The sequence below is a fragment of the Dendronephthya gigantea genome, unplaced genomic scaffold (genome assembly GCF_004324835.1).
Source record: "Dendronephthya gigantea isolate DGI-Jeju-01 unplaced genomic scaffold, DenGig_1.0 000430F, whole genome shotgun sequence".
Taxonomy (NCBI): Eukaryota; Metazoa; Cnidaria; class Anthozoa; order Malacalcyonacea; family Nephtheidae; genus Dendronephthya; species Dendronephthya gigantea.
The window spans coordinates 51,184-65,027 of NW_021163440.1; the positions used below are offsets into that span (position 1 = coordinate 51,184).

The window sequence follows — 13,844 nt, forward strand, 5'->3', positions numbered from 1 at the left end:
TGAGCAAGTTGGAAAATTGCATGCATATTTTCGATTTATTCAGATGCCATTTCTTTTTTCCGCGCTGCGATCGAACCCAAAGCGTGTATAAAGAGCAAAAGGTTTGTCGTGAAACCTGTCTCAAAGCAAGGAAGACATGTTATAAGTTGTGGAAATTTATTGAGGCTATGGTGGTGCGCCTTCACCGAGACAAGGCGTCGATAATAAAGGAAACCTTCCGCTGTGAAAGGCAGCCTTACAGAAATGCAGGTGACAGCCCTGAATGTTGGTATGATGATTTAACAAATTCCACAGGTAATACTTCGCATTGGAGCAGAGATAATTTTAAGGTTGTATTCCACAGACCTTTTTTTAAAGAAATAAGATTTAATCGTTAATTACCCTTCTAAGAATTTTTTCCAGGTGTCCAAAGTCATTAAAACCAGTGAGTATTCCGCATTAGGGTGGTGAGAATTAAGCGTCAATTAATGTACAATTAAGTTATCGTTGGATTGACGAGATGTAGTCACTGCGAACAATACAAACGTATACTGTACGCATGAAATGGCCCAAAAACGACGAAAAACGTAGAACAAAAAGTTTCGGGTACTTCTCGAGACAATTATATACAAAGACAATGGTTTTGGCGTTCTTATGGTGTTATAGCTTTTCTTTATCACTTTCTTTCAGATGAATCTTCCAACCCTAACTGGACAGCAAATTTAGGTACGTGTTAGTCGAAAGATGATTTTATGATCAGTTTACTTGGAATGTATAAGGTGTAACACACAGATTTATCAAGAACAGAGTGCATTTTATAAGTCAGAAGTGAATATGATCCGAAAAAAAATTGGATCTTGAGAAGTTTAGAGAAGCCAGAAAAATTATCAACAAACAACTATTTTTGCACAGATTGTCTATACCTAAACGGAAGCAGTTACCATGGCAACATATCAGTGACGGCTTCGGGTATTTCATGTCAGTCATGGACAGAACAATGTCCACATCGTCATACCATGAACACCACATATCCAGAATTATATAATGCCAAGAATTACTGTCGTAATCCCAAGAACTCAGGACAAAGACCTTGGTGTTTTACCACAGATAGAAACAAGAGATGGGAGTACTGCGATATCCCTAAATGTACACCAGGTACAGTCATAATATATTCCTGAATGTATGGAACCATTGATGATATAAAGGGTTATAGCAACGGAACATAAAAAAGGAAAACGTGGCAGGTTTTCAGAAAGGCTGATTGAACGTCTTTCATATTGTAGAATCATTCAAACAAAACCCGTCACTGTGTAGTATAGAATAGGAAATATAGTTTTAGGGGCTGTTTACATGAGCCCGGTTACCCGAGATTCAACGAAGCGTGAGAGGACTTTGAGGTATTGAAATAAGTCTTTATGACATCAAACAAGCACATGCTATTGTTGTGGTGATTATACGACTGCCAGGATCATGTTATCTTCTCATTTCAATACCTCAGAATCATCTCATGCTTCGTTGAATCTCGGGTAACCGGGCTCATGTAAACAGCCTCTTAGTTAGAATAGTTTTGCAGGTACACAGGTATGCAAATTACACAGTAATAAAAAATATCAAAAAATTACAACATTATTGGTACAAAAAAGTTTGCATCGAGTAATATGTAGTATTTTTTACTGTTCGACATATATAGCACTGAATGATAAGAAAACAGTTTAATTTAAGAATGATAACATGAAATTGTTCTAATAGATTGCATTAGCTTTAACATTGTACAATATTTGTGTTTATAGTTGAAGGTAACTATGGCAACTGGATATTAAAGAACGTGTGCCATGTAACTTGTGGTGAAGGTTTTGAAACGTGGACACGAAGTTGTGACAACCCTGAGCCAAAATTTGGCGGAAGAAACTGCAGTTATCTTGGAGAACCCGTGGAATACAGATCTTGTTCAGCAAGGCCTTGTCCTGGTGAGATAAATCAATACCTCCGCCAGGGGAATAGGTTGTGCATGTTGTGACCTTTGTTTGTATTCTTTTTACCTCTTTATTTCTAGTTAACGGTGGTTATGGCAACTGGAGTGTCATTATTCCTTGCAACGTTTCGTGCGGTAAAGGAGTGGAAATATGGCGACGTTATTGTGATGATCCAGAACCAAAATACGGAGGCCGCAATTGCAGTGGGCTGGGAAACTCTACGGCATTGAGAAAATGTGAAAGAAAACCATGCTCAAGTAGGAATAAATTGACCAAAGAAAATTAAACCTGTTTAATCGAGGCCACGGTAGTAATACAATGATTGGCCCGTTCCATCATTCTGCTGCATGCTAAAACGGAAAGCAAAAAAATGAACAAAAGCTAACTAGCTTTACTTTCTTGTATATTGGAATATTACTATCTTGAATATTAATAATAACTTTTCATGTCTATCCTCGGGGCAGAAATATTTTGTTTCCCTTGTCGGAAGTACAATTACATTTTTTGCCTTAGTCGACGGTAACTATGGCAATTGGACGAAAGTGTTGCCATGTAGCGTCACGTGTGGTAGAGGAGTCGAAGCCTGGATACGGATGTGTGACAATCCCCCCGGAAAATACGGTGGTAACTGTAGTAAGCTAGGACCAGACTTCGAGAACCGCCCATGCAAGAACCAACCATGTCCTGGTAAGAAGAAAGCCAGCTAAAAATGGCCAATCTTGATTAATGGAAAACTAATAAATTGAAGAATAATTAAAGACTGAAGTATACACGGCGAAACACATAAGCAAAACTTGATCTGAAAACTCCATTTTGTGAAAATAAAAATCGATATACTAGCTCAGTCTAAAATCAAATTGTGTTCTGCAAAATTTCAGGTGATTCCGAGACGATTGGTATCATTGTTGGTGTTGCAAGTTTTACATTTGTCACTGCAGCTGCCATTCTTATCTTTCTTCTACGAAAACGATGGTACAAAAAACAAGGTAAGCCTCGGCAACGTGCATTTACACCGTTCCTATTGAGAGATGAATCTCACTTCTCATGTTCGGAGTGTTCGCCTTTGTTTTCCGAGAGTGCGCTAGTAGAGTTCTGAGAAAATGCTGATGTATAAAACAATATCAAAGTCTTCAAAATTACAAACGTTAACGGATAAGACGGATTGTGTGAATCTGAATAAAACTCAGTTGTTGAAACGATCTATGTTTTCATATACTGATATACATAACTTAATGTCCTGAATTTCAATCCTCCAGGATCTGATCCATATTACGCAATTTTTCGTTTTTCCCAACATTCCTCGGGTCGTCACCATGAAGATGGCGCGAGTTCCTCACAGGAGAATAATGAAAGTGTCGAATATGGAAACCTCACAACCGAGGGTAACCCCGTTCCAGGCCTATCCCGCGGTGTTGTACTCTACCGAAGGGAATACATGAACACACGACCCTCGCAAAACTCTTTCTATCACAGACTGCAAGTATTCCGACCAATGACTGTTGAATGGCTTCGAAACGCGTGGGGGAATGTGGACGAGTTTGGCCATCATGTTTATGACGTCATGCAACGTAACATCAGACAAATTTTTCTGCCATACGATAGGTTGGGCATCATAGGGCGGAGGGAGTCTACAGAAACGGAGAGGGATAATTTAACTTACGATAGCCTGGGGAAACCTCCTGGAATGGTCGTGCCCGACCAAAATGCTTTGACCGCAGAACATACTTAAATAATAAGAATGGGAGATTCTGGCCTAAATAACAGTGAGCTTAAGCACTCAGTTCACGTGACATACAGTTCACCAATCACAAACTTTGACCCAGTCTTTTGACGTTATTCATGCCGTGTTAGAATTTCTGAAATTTAGCCCGTTTACTAATTTTCTGAACTCCAGCTTATACTCATTTAGAATTATAGGGAACCAAAATAGTGTTTAAATATTCTGCCGTTCTTGATATTTTTGTGATTGAAAATCATTCTTGATATTTTTGTGATTGAAAACAAGGCGTTTGTTTATATCAGCGGCTGTAATCTGCATTTAAAGTAAACGTTTTTATATGTGTGTTTTGTGAATTCAGTTGCCGGTTATTTACCCAAGAACAAGGGCTCTTTATAACAAATATCCACAAATATGGCGGATTTCGGCTTTCAAGCTCTGCTGACGCCATTTGGTGCCTTTAATCCTTTTGGCCATGGTATTTACCACTGACTAGTGGTAATCCTAATTCTGAGCCCGCTACAGTAGCATTCTCCCCCTGGATTTTGTAAGTATATATTTTTGGCCTGACCTGCAATATAGTGTTTTTTAAGATGAATACAAGTCGTAGACGCTGTTTTTGCTAATGCGAGAACAAATATATATTAAAATGTGGACGAAACTACAGATTTTAATACTGACACTATTTATACTGACAGGTTTATTTTTTTTATTTTAATTATTATATTAATTATTTTATTTTAATTATTATATTTTATTTGATATTTTAATTATTTATACATTCCTATGTGAAATTTAACAAATGCTTGACCTTTTGGCAATATTGTCGGATATTTTGAGGACATTTTTGAGGAGGATATTTTGAGGAATTTTAATTGTTACTGAGTTACAGGCACTGAGCAGTCTGAGCTACATAATAACCACTGGGGCAGGTTGTATAAAACTCCTAACTACATTTTAAGTAGTTAAATCGTAGTTAACTAGAAAATACATTATTCTGATTGGCCAATTCTGCCACCAACTATAGTTAATTGTTATATACCCTGCACATTCGGAATTATCCGGAACGTCTTCGTGGAGTATCCCAGAATGCCGTGTTAGCACGTGGCGTCACATGCAGCCTTCGTTTCGCTTTGGAGAAGAAGGAAATATGGCGCAAAACAGCAATTATTACGGCTATTCAGCCGGTGTTCAGGGCTCGCAAGTGTACGGCAATACGATGCAAAACCCACAGATGACTCAGTCGGCGTACAGTGGACAAACTACGGCCGCTTATGGCGCTCAATCGACGACACCAAGCGCCAATGCTTACGGAACCGCATCGCCACGAAGTGTCATGCCGGGGCAAAGTGCTTATACACCAACGGCCGCTTCTAACTACCAAACGACCGCTTTATCTGGAAGCTCCTACGGATATACTGCTCGAGTGCAAGATACCTCTTCTCAAAGTTACCCAACGAACGCGGCGAGCGCATATACAAGCCCTGCTCCATACTATGGCCGTGACAACTCACAACAATCGTCAGGTTACGATGCTTCGAAAGCGAACAGCTATTACAACCAACATTCAGGCACGACACCGGGCTATGGCTACGGTTCTGGGGCATCGAAATCCATGTATTCCGGCTATTCGACGCAGTCAAATGCGAACAATCAAATGGCGAACCCGAGCACGCCAAAGGCAAGTACCCAAGCGTCAGGAAATAGTAACGTTTCCTATCCTTATAAAGGCCAAACAGGCACGAACTACAACCAGAATTCGAGCTCCTATAATTCGCCTTCAAATTGGTCTGGCAACGCAGGAGGAGGCTATCAGCCTGCACAGGGCTACGATGCAGCTGTTTACAACGCTGCTTCTTCGTACTTTCAACAACAAACGCAGCCAAGGCAAAAATGGGGAGGAAATAAGAACAACAATAGCGGTAATCAGAACAATAAACCAGGTCAATCGAGGCAGAGGAACCCCCCTAGACAACAGCAAGTTCATTACTGTGATGTTTGCAAAATCAGTTGTGCTGGACCTCAGGTATTAAAAAATATATAAATATATATTCGTATCATTACTCTGGTATAGGTATACAAAATATATATAAATTTGCCCACCAAAATCCTATCAGAGCATGTGAATATTAGTTATTCATTCACTACAGTAGCTAATCTAAACCCCCTCAACCCACAAATTTTTGCAGCACTACTTCATATTGTCGCAACTTCACCCATAGCCATGGGTCGAACACTGGTGATTTTGCCAAATCATGAAATAATTGAAATTCAATGTATGAAAATCAATTTGTCTTCATCTATGAATTTCACACAGTGGTATGATTGAGATAAAGTGCTGGAATTCTGCTTTATCATAAAACCACTATTTTCCTTTACTGACAGACATTGCCAGAATATTCTAGAATTTCCAAAATGATCAAAAAATTCTGACAAAAAAAAAATCACTGTCTGGGTAAAATATTAGTTGGAATATCTGAACCTATTGATTTAAACTATGTGGTGGTAATCATAGCATGTTGCTGTGCAGTTCTGCTATTTCCGTACATCAGATTAATACCAGGACTGATTTAGAGAAATGGCTTGCTTTATTATGTCGTAAATATTTGCTGGAATGTATAAAATTTCCAGGTGATTAAGACAAAAGAAATCTCCAGTTTATCAATATCCTTGTCTGAGATAAGGCAATGAAATATCAGACCTTTATATTTATCAGAGGTTATCAGAGGTTTGCAGTACAATAATGAATGCTGCTTGTTTTAAGAATTTCCCAAATATTGCATGATTGTTATGTTTCCAAACATACATCCAGTTGTGTTGCGAACAAAATTGGTCTCAAATATTTTATACATGCAAATGTTTTTTTAACAATTTATGATTTATATGTATGTAGAAAAATGTTTACCTTAGATGCCTCACATGATACTGTTAGTTTTGACTAAGCAATCTGTTTGTTTTGTGATGTTTACAGTAGCACTAAATCAATAGGTTGGCCAATTTTTATAGACATACAAGGAGCATTTGGAAGGTCAGAAACATAAGAAGAAGGAAGCAGCTCAAAAACAAATGGAGGCAGCTGGACCTGATGGTTACAGATGCAGTCTATGTGATGTGACTTGCACTGGAACTGATGCTTTTAATGCTCATCTCAAGGGAGCCAAACACTTGAAGGTTGGTTCAAAACTCTGTCATTCATACTTGTTTTGAATGATTTTATATCAAAAAGGCAAGGGTTCGAGTCCATATATAATATATTGCTGTGTTGTTTTATGATTATGGCCTGCAATCCCCCATGCAATACTAACTTCGTCCATGGAATAGGCTATTTTCATGAAATCTTTACCTGTCATTTAATGTATCAACTGATTCGTGATAGTTCAAAATGGGTTCCCAGTGATGATGGATTTCTCCTGACTGACAATGTGAGGGCAAAACAATAACTGATTTAATCTGAGGGAACTTGTTGTACTATTTGGACAAGTATTATGAAGTCATTTTACTAATGCTTACTCTTCCCCAGTTTAACATAATGCGAAAATGAGACATATACTCTTTTCGAGTTTGTGTGGGTGTAGGTTATCTTTTGATTTTGGGTGCTTGTGTGTAATTAAAATCGACCTAAAAGCATTTTCATTGGATAAAAACCCTTGCAGCTTGCCATTGCGAGTCATGCATAGTAATTCAAGCAGGGAGGATCCAAGCGCTAGCTACTATCTGCATTTAGGTACACTGTCTTGACCCCAAACAAATAAATTTTAATGCCATAGTTTTCCTATTTCAGACTGTAAAGCTTCATGAAAAGCTTGGTAAGCCAATACCAGAGGTACTTTCAGCTGAGGATCAAGATAAAGACAAGAAAAAAGATGGCATTGTTAAGACACAGACACCAAAACCTTCCTTCAGAAACAATCAACGTAGAAACAGAAAGCCGTCTGCGCCTAAAATAACATTCATTGGTGGGGCAACATTGAATTCCACACCTGGAGAAACGGCAACAACCTCTGCAGTTACCTCTGAGGCACAGGATGCTGATGTGTCGGCCACTATGCCTGACGAAGGTGGAAAAAAAGGAGACACGACTGGGTCTGAAGAAGGAAAGGATATTAAATTTGTTGGTAAGTTAACAATCCAGTAATTTACAGTGTTTTCTCTGTTCAATATGGACCATTTTTTTCTTTGGGTGTAAAATAACAGAAGCTTAACACTTTAGGATGAGGCAGTTAGGCGTGAAAGCTATAAACTGTCTCAAAACACTTATTAAACGGAAAAAAGAGGTTGTTAAGGCAAAATGTATTGAAGTTTGATTGAGCTTAAGTTCAGTGACACTACCTGGTATTCTTTCATTTGAAAAACTGTTAACTGGCATGTTTGCATATAACTAGAGTAATAGTTACTTCCAGAAAGGGGTTTTTAATATAAAATGCTGTTTTTTGCAGGTGAAGACTATATTGAAGAAGTAAAGTCTGATGCTGGTAAAGTCATTGGGTTTGAATGCAAGCTATGCGAGTGCAAGTTTAATGACACTCTGGCAAGAGAAGCTCATTTGAAAGGAAGAAGGCACCAGTTGGCATATAAGGTATTGTTCTCAAGTGTACTTTGGTACATGAGGTCATGCATAATATTCCCTAAAGCAAGTTAATGCAAAGCTAATTGTTTTGGTAGTATAGACTGTATAGTGTGCTCATCATATTTCTGATACTGTGGGCCCAGCTCATCTCCATATCAAAGCTACATACATATATTCTATTTTTGACATGGATCCACCAAATATATGATTGTCAAAAAATAAGTATCCTGTAATATATACAACCAAAGCATAATCATTCTCTATACTTGTATAGATAAGAAATCAGTTTCAGCCAATATCGAAATATGCAATATTTTTGTTTTTCCGCACATTCCTGCATAATTTTTTTTCCACGCATTCCTGCATAAATTTTAATTTCTGTTCTTTTGTGAGTGTCATATTTACCTTATTTTTCTTCATAGAAGAAAGTCCAACCTGATTTTGTTGTGGATCAAAAGCCTAGTGCAAGAAACAGGCAGCCACCTCAGCCACGCTCTCTGATGGATGACAAGGCAAGACGAAGATGGGAACAGGATATGTACTGGAGACAACAAGAAGCTGCTTGGAGGAATGAAGAAGTCAGAAGGTGTGCTTTTGTCACTTACATGTAGCTAATTCATCATTTCATCTACATACGTATGTAGGATTTATTAGTAATAGCCTGCAATTTGCGGGAATTAATATGTGGCAGGGTTGAAAAGCAGTTTTTGTTGTTGGTGGTTATATTTACACATTTTTATATACATACAAATAATGGCGAGGTTTGCCACCGTTTCTTGCACATGATGTTCAGACATTTATGACGAAAGTGATGAAGAATAAGGCTTTGAATATATTTAAACAATGATAAATTGTTGTCAATTTATAAAATAAATGGAGGCGAGCGGACTTAAAGCATGCACTGAGGTTTTGAAATTATTCTACTTTGAAGCTTGAATAATAATGTTAGTTAAGGTGACCAGTGCCAACCTCTGGCTTGATAATTCTCAATCACGCTCAACCTCATCCAATAATTGTTTGCTATTGCCATCCTTAGGTGGGCGAAGAGGAATATTGGCGGAGATTGGAAGAGGAAGAGAGAATGTGGGATGAACATGAAAGCCACCGTCATGGAGTGGATTGGGGTCATAGGATGGGACCTCCACGTCCTGATTATGGTGATATGGTAAGATCAGCATTTTCTCCACTGTTTGTGTATTATAAACTGATTTATTATCTTGATCAAAACATTGTATTCCTAAACGCAACCTGTTGAGTTTATTAATTTAGCCAAATTTGTTAGGAATTGTTGTAAAACCAGTGCGGGAATAGAGCCTCTTAAAGTTAACAAATATCGTATACTTCAGTCTTCAATACGCACCAATATTATTACCACATTTTGACTGAAAATGGTAGCGAATTCTGTACGCTATACGAAGTTTTATAAGCAAACTTCACAACATCTTGCATCCAAACTTTGCAATCTTCCTGGTTTTACTATCGATATCCTTGTGTAATTGGCAAAAAGTTCGTCCAAAATGCTATTTGTCTGTTACATATAGGATTTAATTGTGTTTTTGTGACTTTGTAGTCCGTATGTTGTCCCAAAACGTGTTCTTCAATCGAATCCCAGCCTTTTTGTGATGTACAAACAGGATGGAATGCGTTAATTGAAGAATTTCTTTATTCTCTTTTTTCCGCGTTTAGTATCCGCCGCCAAACATGCCTCGACCACGACAGGACAGTCAGGATGATCGTATGGTCATGGCTAAACATAAACAAATCTATCCGAATGAGCAAGAACTCAGCGCCGTTCAGAGCATCGTTTCTGCGGTGGAGAAAGCGTTGAAGCTCGTTTCTGACAGCATCGCGGAGGAAGAAGCGCCGCTCGTCTGTAAAGTAGAAGTTAAGGACGAAAACATGGAGGTGACCGAAGCGCCGCCAGCTGAAGAAAAAACGACGGTGAAAGAGGAGAAAGGTAGTGAAGAAAAGCCCGAGGAAGAGAAGGCTGTCGGGGAAAGTGATGAGAAAACAAGCGAGGAAACAGACGAGAAAAAGGATGATGAAACGAAAAAATCCGCAACTCCTAAGCTGAAGGAAAAAACTGAACAAGCACCAAGTTAGTATTTAGCGCGTGGTTCTTTCTGACCCTTTAAAACTATTGAGGTTTACTGTAGTCTGTTGTCGCATTGAATTACTGGAGTCGGTTGTACGAATGTTGAGATTGTGTGTGTGTTTTTTCAACCGTTATAAACATACTTAAAAAACAATGAAATTACAGATTTTTAGCGAACAATTATGAAAGAGGACCCTGAATTTAAGAGCAGTAAGGTTTAGTCAAGGTTATACCGAGCAACGGCCAATTTTTAGGGTGATTTTTTTATTTAACCCGAGTTGAATTTTCAGAAATAATACTTTGATTTGGCATACCACGACCATTAGCTGTACAAAGAATATGGCTTAAAATTATTTATTTCTAACGAAGAATCGCAATTTCGAATGTTTATCGTCCACACATTACTTCTTATCTTAGGAACCTTAAAAGGTGTTATGCGTGTTGGCGTCCTTGCGAAAGGTCTACTGCTTCATGAAAGACTTGACGTGCAACTTGTTGTTTTATGTCAAGGTAATAATTGAACAATATATGATATGTATTCTGCATGGTTGGACTGAAATGATCTCTTGCATGGTTTCTATGTGCTTCCTTCCACGATTTATTATGGACCTGTAAAACAAGCGAACAAGGAATACAACTGATATCGTGTGCAGGACTTCGAGCTGTAATTTGGTCTATGATATCAGAATAGTCTTTAGGCTCGTACTGTGGCCAGCAATCGGTTGCATAAGTCTCGGCCTAGCGAAGTTTGGTTTCGGTATCATTGCGAACGCTTTTCTCGCATTGCAAGAGCCCAACGTGTATTATAAGGGTGTGGAAATTTCAGCATCAAATTTTGACAAAATTTGTTCATTCATTTAATGTGCAGATCGACCAACAGTGCAACTTCTTGAACGAGTGTCGACGAAACTTCCTGATCAGTTAACGGTAAGATATGCTTTCACGTAAAATTTTTTATCGAAAAGCGATTTCTCCTGGAGTGTAATATAGTATTTTAAATATTTAGCTAGTTAGTGATAAAAGGTTAGCGACATGTTAGCGTGTATATACTGTACTGTGCTACTGTTTAGGATTTTGTTGATGAAGGATTGTGACTTGCTTAAAATGCTATATTCATATCTGCATTGTGTAAATTGTATGGCCTGTCTTCTCGTTTGAAATAGTTGATAAAAAAGTCTTATATTGCTGCCTTACATTTTCTTTCATAACAGAAAGTTAGTGACGAAAAGTACGACGTAGTCGTGGAAAATTGCCAGATTACAGTTGCCAGCACAAAAGATCCAAAGATCACTGTCCTTATCACGTTAACGTCCCCTGTGATGAGAGACGAGGCTGATGTAGCACAAGGTAACTTTATGTTTTCCCAGATTTTCTCACATTGCACCTTGCACCGTAACTTGTCTGAGCTTTCGAAAAAAATTATAAACTGGTGTTTCTCAAGTTTTGATAATTCTTCCAGGTTATTATACTTTATTCAATATTTAAAATTTCAATTTCTGCCATTTAAAATTTCAAATTCTGTCTTTCAAATTCTGCCCTAAGTGTAAAAAAAGTATGAAATTTTTTTGTTGTCAGCAAACGCTCAAATTCGTATGGTATGTTTTTTACGTGTCAGTTTATAATTTTTAATCATGTTATTAAAATATCCTGATATGCACACGGGTGTTGTAAAGGTAAGTCCAGAGACTGGATCGAATGCTGATTTTGGGAAAAAGTTCTTAAAGTCAAAAATAATCAAGGTAACTTTTTCATGCAAAAAAGAGCGAAAATCTCGACCGTGCCTAATTTTTCCTCGATTTTCAAAGGCACTTTCAATCAATGCGCTTTTTTCTACGAGGGAGGGATCAAAATTGTATAGCCTACAATTGGTTTATTATGACTTGATATGCTAATCTTTTGTTCTTTTGCTGTTGTGATATTCTGCAACAGTATCTTTTGTTAGTGAATATGATTGATATTGTTCCTCAGAGATACAGGAGAGGGTATTGGAAGGAGATTTGACCCATAGTTTTTGATGCTCCATTAATATGTACATACATGTATTGTATACAATCAATGAAAGTCACGCCTGCGATAATTTCGTAACAAGTAGGGTCGATCATAATAGTCAGTACAAAACTTTCCCAATGGGTTATCGTTGATGGCAATAAAAATAAAATGTTTAAAAAACATTATAATTTTTGGTCTCGCACTTTGGACTAAACTCGTGGCGTATATTTATACTAAATTGTTTATATTTAAGCTCTTTAAATTGAGATTTTTTGTAGCATTTACCTGATTCAAGTTTGCTGTACTAAAAATTACCCAGTTAATAATACATGTATGTTTTCATTTTGCATTTTTAGTTAAGATAGCTGCGATAGTGTTCGCAACAATTAGCATTTTTCTTTTCATTTGCTCTCAAATTGTTAAAATAACTAAGAATCACAGAGATAAAAATTACATAGAACGATTCGTCAGGATTTTATCGGTTTTATCTTCGGTTTTAAAACATTTCTTTTCACTGCAATTTTCCGTGGAGCATCAAAGACCGTTTCTGTGTTGCACACCAATAATACTTGATGTTGCACACGTGAATACGTCTCGTGCGGTCAAACACGTCCTCGCCAACTCCTGACCCAGTTCACTCTGATTTAGCGGAAGAACAAAAAGATGTATTGGATCGAGACAAATGTCTGGAGGCATTGGCATCCCTACGTCATGCTAAATGGTTCCAGGTTCGACTTCTACTTCATGTAGTATTAGGTAAACTGCATCGTATACGTGACGCAATGCTACTAAGTGCGTTCAGTAGCACGATTTGTTTCCAATGATGATTTATTTATTCCTGACATTGTCCGTGGAGGAAAAAATAAACTGATTTAATGAGTCTGAGGAAATAAATTTGCGCATAACGCGTGAGAAATTAATATCGCCGACGTACGAAGCACGGTTGCTCGTTTGCTTTGACAGGTGAATGTCGTTGAACTATGATTTTTTGCAGAAACGTCCATCGTTTTTATTTCGGCATTTTTTTTATTCGAGAAGCAACGTTAATAATCAATCGAAATGAAAAAATTGCAATAAATTGCGACGAAGATCGCCGGACAAAGACGTGCATCGGTTTTCTTACGACTTCGCGAAGGCTGAGTGTTATGTTACGATGCTGTTTGCCTTTTTGAGTTCCATTGTACTTGTAGTTTCCCTTTGTAGATAAAGCACACAATATGTTTACGTATGTTAGCTTCATTTGTGTGTAAAATGCTTGCCACAGACAATGTGCATAAACTGAATTCCTTTAAAAAATATCATTGTTGCCATTTGTTGGAACATGTAACATATGCCAATTTGATTAGAGTTATGACATTGTTCTTAGGATACCATCTAGAGTATTGTTGTTGTGACGTTTGGAATGTTTATGTCGGAATTTAGGCACGTGGTCTGTGTGCAGGCAGTTTGGCCTAGGCATCTCTTTTACAAAAAGTGTCTCATGTTTTTTAGGCTAAGGCGAACGGCGTACCATCTTGTGTTGTG

The 13,844-nt window shown here is 37.8% G+C and overlaps 2 protein-coding genes and 1 non-coding gene across 3 annotated transcripts; all 3 read left to right on the forward strand.

Annotated features, from left to right (window-relative positions):
- Positions 1-947: 947 nt before the first annotated feature.
- On the forward strand, positions 948-2,920 carry LOC114543269 (coadhesin-like). Its single transcript, XM_028562328.1, has 4 exons — positions 948-1,134; positions 1,770-1,946; positions 2,033-2,639; positions 2,831-2,920. The coding sequence occupies exons 1-3, from the start codon at positions 996-998 to the stop codon at positions 2,236-2,238; spliced, it is 522 nt and encodes a 173-aa protein (XP_028418129.1). The 5' UTR covers positions 948-995; the 3' UTR covers positions 2,239-2,639; positions 2,831-2,920.
- A 1,835-nt stretch (positions 2,921-4,755) lies between these two features.
- LOC114543266 (zinc finger RNA-binding protein-like) lies at positions 4,756-13,838 on the forward strand (the record flags this gene model as incomplete). Its single annotated transcript, XM_028562326.1, has 13 exons — positions 4,756-5,695; positions 6,676-6,840; positions 7,451-7,784; positions 8,106-8,245; positions 8,659-8,822; positions 9,168-9,180; positions 9,273-9,401; positions 9,923-10,334; positions 10,749-10,841; positions 11,200-11,258; positions 11,543-11,869; positions 12,911-13,048; positions 13,812-13,838. Coding segments are annotated over exons 1-13 (2,913 nt in total), but the record flags the coding sequence as incomplete, so codon positions are not given.
- Positions 13,136-13,208, forward strand: LOC114543271. The gene has a single exon (XR_003689952.1). It is a non-coding gene; the product is annotated as a small nucleolar RNA SNORD57 (small nucleolar RNA).
- Positions 13,839-13,844: the final 6 nt, after the last annotated feature.